The sequence below is a fragment of the Euprymna scolopes genome, chromosome 17 (assembly GCF_053919585.1).
Source record: "Euprymna scolopes isolate OS-2025 chromosome 17, ASM5391958v1, whole genome shotgun sequence".
In the NCBI taxonomy this organism is placed as follows: Eukaryota; Metazoa; Mollusca; class Cephalopoda; order Sepiida; family Sepiolidae; genus Euprymna; species Euprymna scolopes.
Genome location: NC_136498.1, coordinates 120,320,804 through 120,333,381, shown reverse-complemented (window position 1 = coordinate 120,333,381; position 12,578 = coordinate 120,320,804). Strand labels below are relative to the sequence as shown.

General features: G+C 35.4%; 1 protein-coding gene across 1 annotated transcript in view; it reads right to left on the bottom strand.

The window, feature by feature from the left end:
- Positions 1–12,578, bottom strand: part of LOC145296940 (protein MFI-like) — a 66,813-nt gene that overhangs the window by 32,436 nt on the left and 21,799 nt on the right. Inside the window, exon 5 of the mRNA XM_080143144.1 lies at positions 2,094–2,227. Within this exon, the coding sequence (XP_079999270.1) occupies positions 2,094–2,227 (134 nt within the window). The remainder of the gene's footprint in view (positions 1–2,093; positions 2,228–12,578) is intronic.

Genomic DNA, 12,578 nt, shown 5'->3' with positions numbered 1-12,578 from the left:
TGTTTTAAGAGTGTCAATGAGTTTTGCGGCAGCTTTTATAACAATTAGGAATAGTTTACAGAGTTTTGAGTTTGCAATGGTTGACGACAGTCCAGTTGAGAACAGTTTCAAGATGAACACAATTGAAGGGAAAGATTGTGGCTTGGAGGAGATAGAAAAATGATTTGATCAACCGACAAACACAGCCTCGGCAGTAGATGTATATGTAGACCTTAGCATATAGAGGGTCGATGTAAAATAGTCATTACATGTATACACCTGGGACTCGTACGTTGTATGCAGACAGTCACAAAGAAATGAAGACAAGGAAAGAATTTGACTCACTTTTGTTTTGTTTTTTCAGTGAAACAACAGACAATTTACACATACTAACACGTTTTGTTTTTCATAATCTTTTTTCTGTCCTCGCTGTGACATCACCTCGCACACAACTCGGTCATTTGTATACAGCTGCTGCTGCTGCCATATGCATGTATGTGCCCTGTTAGTGTCATGCACACATCCAGAGTGCAACTAATATTTACAGAAAATGGTGGAGACAAACAGTAAACATCAAATGTTCATACGTGATATTATTTATGCTCCCCCCCCACTCCTCCCAAGGAAGAAAGAGAAAAAGAAAAATAACAACAGAAAGAGGAAATGAGTTTATCGGCAGAACAATGGAGAGTAAGCTGTTCACCAGAGTAGACAATGTTTCAAGGAAATGTTTATTTTTAAGGCGTACAATGAAACATAATTGTTTTTCAAAACATTGAATTTCTTCAGAACAAAACGTTTTTCGTATATATATATATATATATATATATATATATATATGAGCAAACAGTTAATAAAATATGTTAAAAACACTTTGAAATAAGTTAAAAACATATTTAATCTGAGAAGGAAACACTAGATAAATGGATAGTCCTTAATCTGCGGAGTTTCGAAGAAATACTCTGCTTCTCATCAGAGGGTAGGAATTAGCAAAATGCGGGATCGGATTTTGCATGCAGAAGTATTTGATGAAACAACAAGTAAGTCAAAGATCTTACTTGAAAACAAAATAAGTTAAGCAGAGGGAATATGGTAAAGAAAAAGGTGATTACACATAAATGGATAGTCTGGTGGAAGATAAAAAATCCAGTGACGGTAAAATCCAAATGTAAAACTTCAAGAAAGTTAAAAGAATTTCCATTTGTACAAGTAAAATCCAAAGACATCCCGTAATTGGAAGAAGATGGTCCATAATAATCCAAAGGCAGAAATCCATGGAATAATTCACAAACATGTGTACAAGGAAAAAAAATAATATTAATAAAAGAAAAATAAGATGTGCTTTTCACTCTACTTCCGAGACATAACTATAAATAAAAAAGATCTAGGAAGAAAAAGGAGAGAGAGAAAAAAAAAAAGAATGATAAAGTTAAATATAAAATAAAGGAAAACAAAAGTCAAAACGACCCAGACAGGAAATGTTAAAGGCGCGAAAATATATATAGGGCAAAATAATATAGGTCAACTGAAATGTACAGGTTATCACTTAAAAAAAATGTCAGCAAGAGTTATTAAACGATACTAAATATATATATATATATATATATATATATATATAGCGAAATCAAAGGAGATGCAATGTTTACCTGATATAAGCAATGATAAACTTGGAACTTAAATACCAAGTATTTATATATAGATACTTTAATCCCAATACACAAATAACTGAAAGTAAAGCTTATTATAAGAGAAAAGGAATTAAAACTGTAAGTTTAAATTTACAATCAAAATTTATTGTTCGACTGAATACTCCAAACAACAATTTACAAAGTCCTTATTTCGCAGAGTTTCAAAGAATGCCATTCTCGTTATTGTTTTGATTAGAGGACATAAAGAAATCAGCAAATTATATTTGCAGCAATGGCTTTGTAAATTGATTTTTGGAGTATTCAGTCGAACAATAAATTTGATTTTAAATTTCAACTTAGTTTTAATTTTCTTTTCTCTTATATATATATATATATATATATATATATATATATATATATATATATATATATATATATATATCATTTAATTCATGTTGAATTCTTTTATTATGAAAATCAGCATACCTTGCTGGGATGAAAGGTAGGTGCTTCTTTAGAAGTCTCCCAATTTAGTTTTTCATCGTAACAATTATTAAAGAAACGATCAGACACTAAACGCCAACCGTTGTTTTCAATGCGTTTATACCAAAGTGAACGATCTGGAATAAAGCAAAAACATCATCATCATCATCATCATCATCATCATCATCATCATTTACACACTATGTCCTCACATACGTCATTATAAGTGACTAGCATTTCAGCCTGGCGTTGCCCGGGTGTTTAGAGGTGTATGCTGAGGAAAAACAAAAACAAAAAAAGGGTTAATTTTTAAAATTTTTACCCCTATTATGACCCCTTAACATTTATTGTTTTGGGCTCAAATCGTGTTATTAAGTTAGAGCAATGTCCAAGGAACCTATATCTAAAATTTCAAGTGTGTAGACCCAAAATTGTCGGAGGAGTTTGTAGAGTTCTCAAAGGTCAAATCGTTTAACTTTGACCCCTTAATCATCAAATTTATGGCCGAAAACCGATCACATGGATTTTCCCAAATCTCAGTACCCTGTATATCAAATTTAGAGTCTGTAGACTTAAAATTGACAGAGTTATTGCGTAGGGAAATGTACACACACAGACACACAGATACACACACAGACAGACACTTTCACTTTTATAGATATACTAGCATGGGCGCCCGGCATTGCCCAGATGGAAGGCAGACTCGAACCCGTAACGTGAAGGAGAAAACGAACGTGAAAAAAACGTAACATCTTTGCTGTTACGACCACCGCTAAACCGGAAGTGACATAGGTTTAAATTAAGGCTAGACAATCGAAAAGAGGGGATGACTTTCGAAAATACCATCGAAAAAAGCGACCCGTCCCTGTAGAAAAGTGCCCAGTTGAGGGTGAAGAAATTAACGTTTTTAGCCAACTTTTCGGTATTTGTCGTCTGAAGGGTCAAGCTTCAAAATGATACTGATCTTGTGAAAATTCGTCGCCTCTGTCGAAAGTTTTAGGCAGACATGCAAACATACATACATACATTTATATATTTGTACCTCAAATTTTAGGCCCAAACCGATTAAAAAACTTGCCCTATCTCTGAATACCCTTTATGTAAAATTTCAAATGTTTAGACCAGAAATTGTCTTTAGTAATTTGGTAGAGACTGCAAAGGTCAATTTTTTTTAACTTTGAACCCTATTTATGAGCACTTAACATTTATTGTTTTGGGCTCAAATCAAGTTATTAAGTTAGATCCATGTCTAAGGAACCTATATTTAAAGTTTCAATTATTTATACCCAAAATTGTTGGAGGAGTTTGGTAGAGTTCTCAAAGGTCAAATTGTTTAAATTTGACCCCTTAATAGCCAAATTTCTGGCAGATAACAGATTACAAAGATTTTCCCAAATCTCAGTACCCTGTATAACAAATTTCGAATCTATAGACTGAAAATTGACAGAGTTATTGCATAGGGAAATGTACACAGACACACAGACATAGACAGACAGATAGACAGACACTTTCACTTTTATAGATATATAGATTACTTGCATGGGTGCCCGGCGTTGCCAGGGTATTTGGAGATGTATGTTGAGCAAAAAAAAAAAAGTGGTCAATTTTTTTAACTTTGACCCCTATTATGACCCCTTAACATTTATTGTTTTGGGCTCAAATCGAGTTATTAAGTTAGATCAATGTCCAATTAACCTATATCTAAAATTTCAAGTGTTTAGACCCAAAATTGTCGGAGGAGTTTGTAGAGTTCTTAAAGGTCAAATCGTTTAACTTTGACCCCTTAATAGCCAAATTTCCAGCCGAAAATCGATCACATGGATTTTCCCAAATCTCAGTACCCTGTATATCAAATTTAGAGTCTGTAGACTTAAAATTGACAGAGTTATTGCGTAGGGAAATGTACACACACAGACACACAGATACACACACAGACAGACACTTTCACTTTCATAGATATATAGATAGATTGCTCACTGACAATAACATTTACTGGAGCCTGAGTAACAACAAGCTTACTAAATATCCAGCACTCTATGTTTTTCAATAATGTAGCAAACCATTTTGTGTTATTGCAACAGCCACCTGTCATTGTTTTATTACTGGCAACGACCATTGGTCTTCTGTGGAGTTTGAGTTGCAATAAACTTTTTCAAAGTTCCCATACTTTCTACATCCTCCTTACGCAGCCTTTCCATCCTCCCTGACTGTTCAATACCATATTATGTGATGTCAGTCAATGTTGGTACCGCCATAAGTATGTTTTTATGGAATTATTGGCAGTTTTCGTTCAAAGTTAATGATGATATTTTTAAAATTTATTTTTTTGACCTTTTTATTTTTTTATCAACTTAAAACTTATGTATAAGTAAACATATGTAAAGGATGGGGGTGGGTGAATGACCTGCACCAAAACATCTTATCAAGAAGACACGTTTTTTATAGTTCACGAAGTTATTGACAATATATCTCCCTGGCCAGGATCTTGTAAAACCATATTTTATCTTTTAAACTATCAATAGATAGTTATAATAAAATAATAAAATAATAATAATAATAAAGTTAATAATAATAAAGTTAATAATAATAAAGTTAATAATAATAAAGTTAATAATAATAAAGTTAATAATAATAAAGTTATATTCCTGTCTGTTTATTTGTTCACAAGTACATTATTTCACAAACTAATTTTCAAACTGAAAACGGATGTTTTTGTATTTATTTGCTTCCCCACTGAGCAAATTAGGCACAAGGCCGTTTTTTAATGTGGAGAGAGAGGGAGTCGGGGAAGGGAAAAGAGGACCAGCTCCCGAGAGGTGGGAAATGGGAGTTAGATAGTGATTTGTCAGCTGGCCCATGTAGGGTTGCCCCTACATGGACCAGAAGATTAGGGGCAATGGTCTTTGATTGCAGCATCTGCCAGAACAGATACTACATTTTGAGATATTAAATCTTTTATTCAGGCGAAAAAAATGAACATGAACAAAAAACTTAGGCACAAGGCCAACTCAAAAGCAGGGCAGATGGGGGTCGTTGGTCATCCTTGTCACTCTAGAACTAAACAAAAGTTTCTCTTAGCTAGAATCTTCTTTCACCATAATACCGCATTCGCCCTTTCATATTTGGAGACGTCCTACTTAGCACCCAATTGTTTAAAACAAAAAAAGATAACAATAATGATGATACAATAATTCATTTGTGTCGAGGGCGGGGGAAGAAAAATACAAAAGTGGTTAGTAGGACCCTCCCAACCTCGTCTAGTTGATAGAGCGCCTGTTCCACTTTGGTTTGTAAAGGAACCTGAGCTTCTGCAGGCCAGTCTCTAAGTGAGGATGCTCTATAGATGGGACGAAATGGAGAAAAGAAAATTTTGTGGGTGAGGGATGTGGGTTAGTGATTGATTTCTTTCTCTCCAAGATGGGTGAAATTTAGAGTAAGGGGTGAAAAGAAAAATTGCAGATAGGAGGGGATGGGAATCTTGGAGGTTTCCTAGTTGGGGAGGGATGAAGCATTCACTCGGCTAGCTAAGAGGCTGAAAATTAATTATGCTTGATGGAACTGCGCGTTCCACACCTAGGCGGAGAACACGTATTCAAACCTGGCTCCTTTTCGTACACACAGACTTGCTACATGTATCCATGTTCTGTCAAGTGCCGCACAATGTAGCCTTCTTCTATCAAATCTGATCTTCACCCGTAGTTGGTGTTTAAAGAAAGCGATCAGATCCTGATCAGAAAAAGACAATACCCCCCGGCCACCCTGCAGACGCGACGTGGGCTGTCGATACATCACGGAGAACCACTTGCAGAAGTCCGGTTTAAAACCGGCGGCCTCTAAGACAGCTGCCAGGAAACGATGGTCGACCCTATCAAACGCTTTGGACTGATCTAAGTTGATCAGCACGGCTTCTGTGTCATCATCTATCCCTCCCTCTAGGATCATGCGGATCAGGTGCAAGTTGTTCTGAATCGATCTCCCCTTCACAGCATAGTTCTGTTCCGGTTCAACCAACTCGTCGATAACAACCTGCAGCCAATTTGACAGGATCTTGGCCAAATCTTCAACTCTGTGTTTAGCAGAGTTATGGGCCTGTAGTCGTCTAACTCTTCCCCTCCATGCCCGTCACCTTTCCTCAGCGATGTGATCATTCCCTTGTTGACTTGCCCCAGGATGGATCCCTGAGCAAACCAATGGTTGAACATATCCGTCAGAAGAGGCAGGAACATGGGTAAGGGATGGGGGTTAGTTTGTATTTCTTTCTCTCCAAGATGGGTGAAATTTAGAGGAAGGGGTGAATAGAAAAATTGCAAGTAGGACGGGGTGGGGATCTTGGAGGCTTCCTAATTGGGGAGGGATGGAACACACACTCAGCTAGCTGAGAGGCTACTTGTTTAATTTTCTTTACGGAAATGCACATTCCATACCAAGGTGGGGAACATGTATTCAAATTTGGCTCCTCTTCGTATACACAGACTTGCTACATGTATCCATCTTCTGTCAAATGCCACACGATGCAGCCTTCTTCTATCACATCTGATCTTCACCTGTAGTTGGTGTTTAAAGAAAGTGATCAGATCCTGATCAGAAAAAGACAACACCCCCCGACAACCTTGTTTATCTTGGTCCCTGTAATTCTTTTGTACCGAGCAAGCGCCTCTGACACGATCTCGATGTCTCTGAAGCTCGACACAAAGACCATGACATCATCGGCGAATGTGGATACCTTGGCAGCTGAGCCACCGGGTATTGCAATTCCGCGCAGGGCCGAATTTGCCTCCCCACGTCTCAGCTTGCGGAGCAGGGGCTCCAAAGCCAGGACATAGAGAAGGGGCAACAGCGGACAACCATGACGAACCGACCGTGAGATAACAAAGGGTTTCGAGTGCTTTCCGTTGACTTGCACGACAGCTGTGGGCTGTCGATACATCACGGAGATCCACTTGCAGAAGTCCGGTTTAAAAGACAGCTGCCAGGAAACGATGGTCGACCCTATCAAACGCTTTGGACTGATCTAAGTTGATTAGCGCGGCTTCCGTGTTATCATCCATCCCTCCTTCTAGGATTGTGCGTATCAGGTGCAAGTTGTTTTGAATCGATCTCCCCTTCACAGCGTAGTTCTGTTCCGGTTCAACCAACTCGTAGATAACAACATGGAGCTAATTTGACAGGACCTTGGCCAAAATCTTCAACTCTATGTTTAGCAGAGTTATGGGCCTGTAATCGTCTAACTCTTCCTCACCAATGCCCGTCACCTTTCCTCAGCAATGTGATCACTTCCTTGGTAACTTGCCCCAGGATGGATCCCTGAGCAAACCAATGGTTGAACACATCCGTCAGAAGAGGCAAAAACATGGGCGACAGCCTCGAATACAGTTTGTATGGCAGACTATCGATTTCCGGCGATCTGTCACAGCTGACCTGCTTTAGCGCAGTAAAAACCTCCCGCTCCATCACCCAGCCCTCGCAACTAGCTGCTCTAGCCACCTCGAGGCAGGGAGAGTCAGACAAATAGTCGCTAAACTCAAGGACCGGAAGATCGGCCTGCTGCGTAAAACGCTCCTTGAAATGTTCTCGAACCCCCTCGCAGAAGCTAACAGATGGTTACACATTTACAGTCTAGCATTATTTCTATATGTTTATTCAAAGGAAATCTACATTAAAAAGTAACCTCATTTGCATATCACATTAAAGAAATTCTATTTTAATAATTAGTTCCACGTTATTAATAATTTTATGCAATAGAATTGTTTTAATTGTTCTATTTAGAAATATTATTTAAAGTTGATTTCATTAATTCATTTTTAATTTAATTTATATTTGATTTTAATTCATTTTCAATTATTATTAGTCGACACCAGTTGCGTTTAAACCGGAAGTAAGTTTATTTATTTAAGCTATGAGAGTTATTTCTTCTATTTAAGCTATTACAGTTATTTTCTATTTGAATTTTATGGAGAAAAATAGATGTGTTTTATGCTTCCCTAAGTCCAACATGCGGTCCACTTTCAGGAAAATCGTAAGAAGTTTGTATATTCGGTGTATCTTAATAATGTGTGACTATACTCTCTATCTAGCAATATGTTTCAACCTAGCAATGCGGGTATATATATATATATATATATATATATATATATATATATATATATATATATATATATATATATACCCTTCGGAATAAAATTATCTAACAATCAACTGGTATGGAAACCTGTGATCATAAGTTTTACAAGATATTACTGGCAGTAATATTCTATAAGTACTAACTCACCTAAATAAGAATTGCTCGATATAAAAGATAGAGCAAATAAATCAATTTTTAGTCATTCAATGAATTTAAAAATTTATGACTTGAAATGACATCGAAATCCTACAGGATAAGTTATAATATTTCGAATGTATTCTTTGTCTTACAAAGAATAATAAAAATCTTCTGATTTGAAATTCAAAAATTTCACGTCATAAATTTTTAAATTCATTGAATGACTAAAATTTATATATATATATATATATATATATATATATATATATATATATATATATATATATATTGAATAAAATAAAAATAATAAAATAAAAAGCTATAGCAAACATCTAAATGACTACTTTAAACACAGTTCCTGATTTCAAAAAAAGAAAAACTAAAAGATTCATCTGCCTTACTTTTAATGCTAGGTTTATTTATGGTGTCTTTTAAATTCAATAAAAATCCTCCTAAATTTGCTGATGAGGAGACCGTGCTTACCAAAAAACTATATATAATTGTTCTACATAACTTCATGTATACCACAATAAAAAGCACGGATTTCCGAAACGATCGTACAGATAATTGATTTTGTTGTTGTTCCTTCTTATGAAACTGATTTTTAATTTAATTAAAATTTGATTTTTAAATTAAAAAATTTTTTTTTAAATTTTTAAATTATAAATCACATTACTTAATATATATATATATATATATATATATATATATATATATAAAAGACAAGAAGCATAAATGAGAACTGTACATGAAAATTTACATTTAAAATTTATTTTTCAACAGAATACCCCAAACAAAGATGGTTACTACATCCTTATTGCATGAAGTTTCAAAGAATGCAAAATTCTTCTCTTCAGAGGAAAGAAATTTGTTAGCAAATTCACGCATATAGCAAAGCTAAAAATTTGCTGGATTTAGCATTGTATGAAACTACATTGTATGACAGTAGTCATAAAATGCAAAAAAAAAATAAATAAATTTTTATAGACTGTTTAGAAAAATGAATAAAAATGAGAAACAAACTAAAATAGGTAATTCCAGACTATAATAAAGTCTTTTAGTGAGATCAAGAAATAAACAAAGTTCTTTTTTTAAATATATTTGGAATTTTAATCAATCCCAATTCACAATGAAGTTTGGTAATATTCCAATCCGATGTGGTTAAGATAAATAATCTGAAGCAATAAAATTAGATCCGTCGTCAAAAGCCCCCGAATAACACGAGATATCAGATATGAGTCAAAAACAGGGAAAAGCCTTCCATGCCTAGAAGCTTATAGGGATTCTTGCAACAAAATTGTATGAAAATTACAACACAGGTTCACAGATTTATTGATGTTATATCTCCCTGACAAGAATCTTATAAATCCATACTTGGTAATCAACCAACATCAAATGATTCTAAACTCTCTCAATACTGAGCTAGCTGTCGGGAAGTGAGGGAAAACCGACATGGCTTTCAAATTACAGACGCTCGCTGGCAGAAAAAAAAGGTCACTCATTATTTCTTCAATTCCGGCCATGACATCATTCATGAGATCTTGCCTCGCCATGTCGTCCCAATTCCACATTACAAATTCGACTTGACAATCTAATCTATTAGTTTTTTACAGGCCGTGTCTCATAGAAAAGACGTTGCTAGTCATCCGTTACTTTTATAGAAACGAATGCCTTATATCTATCTATCCCTCTCTCTCTCTCTGATCATTATGAATTTTGGAACACAAATGCTGGTCATAAAGAGTTATAATGTAGAAGAGTTGAGAGTTGAGAGAGAGAGCAAAAAATTAGATCCAATATTCGGAACATTTTTGTTCTTGTGTTTAAGGGAGGTGATGTCTGATCAACACTGCTGGGGTGCCATGATTTAATATAGTGTTTTGTTTTTAAATCCCCAAAACAGTGTTTCATGGTAAACAACTGATGATACCTGAAATAACATTGGGACCACTGTAAATTCGCGAAAGCAAGTTGATTCAGCGATTGCAGGAAATTAATTGACTTATTGGCAAAATTTTCCAATAAAGAACAAAATTTTCTTTATTTTTTCCTTCTTATTGTTTTTATATATAGTTAAAAATCACCCAAGACTTTATGTATAGTCATCTCAATATATTATTGTTTCGCTGTATCACAACTGATCAGTGTAGCTAGACCAGCAACTACTTCAAGCCAGGATTGAAACTCGACCAATCAGGAGACAGCGCTTTGTTATACTATTTGGCTGCTGCTGAGCTGGGTATGCGAAATAACAATGTTAAACATTGTCCAAACGACCTAAACTCCATTTGTTTGCACAAAGAGCATTGCTTTTTACATTAACGGCAGTTTGTAATTTTGTTCCCTAATATGCTCGACTCAAGATGAGGAGCATTTATAGTCATCCACATACAGTACTGCTTTTCTGTTTCATATATATATATATATATGCACTAGAAAAATACCCGTCCCAGGACGAGTAAAATGAATTCCTCAAACAGAACAGTTTTGCATCACTTTTTTGTCACCTTACCAAGATTTAAATCATGATGATAATAAACCTTATGTCTAGAACCCTCATTCAAATTTTCATCCAAATGTATTGCATTTACATTGTTCTCATATTAAACTCCCTTCCACCCAAAAATCCTTTAAAATATTTATAAGAAACTGAAATTTGAGGAATATTCATTAATTAATGTCAAATACTCATTGCTAAAATTTCACAAAATGTTGTCTAAATTTTTATGAAATGCTTTCGCCCTATTTTTATCTCTTTGCATAAAACTAAATATAGCATACATTCATCATGTTAATGCCTCAGTTCAGTCTTGAGAGACAGTGGATACACCGTGTGAGGTTGCTTGTGCATGTGATTGTGGAGCAAGAGTTGTGTAATGTTACACATGTTTACGCACATGTGTTGACACCCAGAACCCAACACATTGTAGACTCAGTCGCAAAGGAGACAAAGAGAAGGATAAACTCTACTCACTTTTTTCCAATGAAACAACATTTATTTCCAGGTACTTTCCCAAATAAAACACAATCTCTATTGTGATCCTGAACGTGATCGTCGGTCTGTGCATACATTCTTTTTATAGTTTTTTTCTTTTCCCTTGCCATGACGTCGCTCTGCACATGACTCAGTCATTTGCACACAGCTGCCATATGCACATCTGCACTCTGTTACAGTTGCACAACCCACAACTACAACTCTCAACTCTTCTACATTATAACTCTTTATGACCAGCATTTGTGTTCCAAAATTCATAATGATCAGTTCATTAGTTTAGGTGCGAATTTTGTACATACAAATATTTATAAATATACTAGCAGGGAGACCTGATGTTGCCTGGGATTTAATAAGGATGTTTCACCATCCCATATCTTATTGTCATCGAAATCAATGAAATCGCCTATTATTCAATCAAATCGATTGATTGCTATCTGTATTTGGGGACCCATCGTGGTGCACCGGAAGGAAGCTTCACATTCCTCCTCGCACTGATTTAGTCCATAATACATTGCACTGTAGAGACCCTACTGTTGATTTTATAAAGTTATTTTTATATATAACTAGTGAGGGGTACCCGGCGTTGCCTGGGTGTTTGGAGGTGTGTGGGGGGTTAAAAAAAAAAGTAAGTATGAGGATCGAACCCAAACCCGAACCCGAGGCAAAGTTGTAAATTAAAGTGTGGGAAAAAAAACGTGCGACGTTAACGATTGCTAACGGAAACACGTTTGAATTTATTTAATTACTTGGATTTAGCAGGTGCCCATTTTAATGAGTTAATGAGGTCAAGTTTGACTGCGGGATGGTATTCATTTACTGCTGAACGCTTTTTTTTTTTTTTTTTTTTTTTTTTTTTCCCCCAAGATGTTATAGGAAAAAGACTAACCCACATGTGGCGAGCGACAAATGTTGAATATTTATCTTCCTGAAATCGAGCAAATTAAATAGACAGGCGAGATTCGTTGTTAACTGTGAGATATTACGATTTATATGTGATATAAAAAGTTTTTAAAAGTTGTGAAGTGAGTGACCGCTTCTCTGAAAGAAGCCTTTTGTAGACACACAGAAAAAGCGAACACACATACATGCATACATTTTCGCTTTTATATTTATAGATGGCTTGAATCTAAGTTTAAAATGTGAAAGTCAAGTATCATGCTTGAAGTGTGCTGTAAACAGAAACATTTATTTCAAACGCGCTCCTTTCATATCAAAGAATGTACTGTTGATTTTA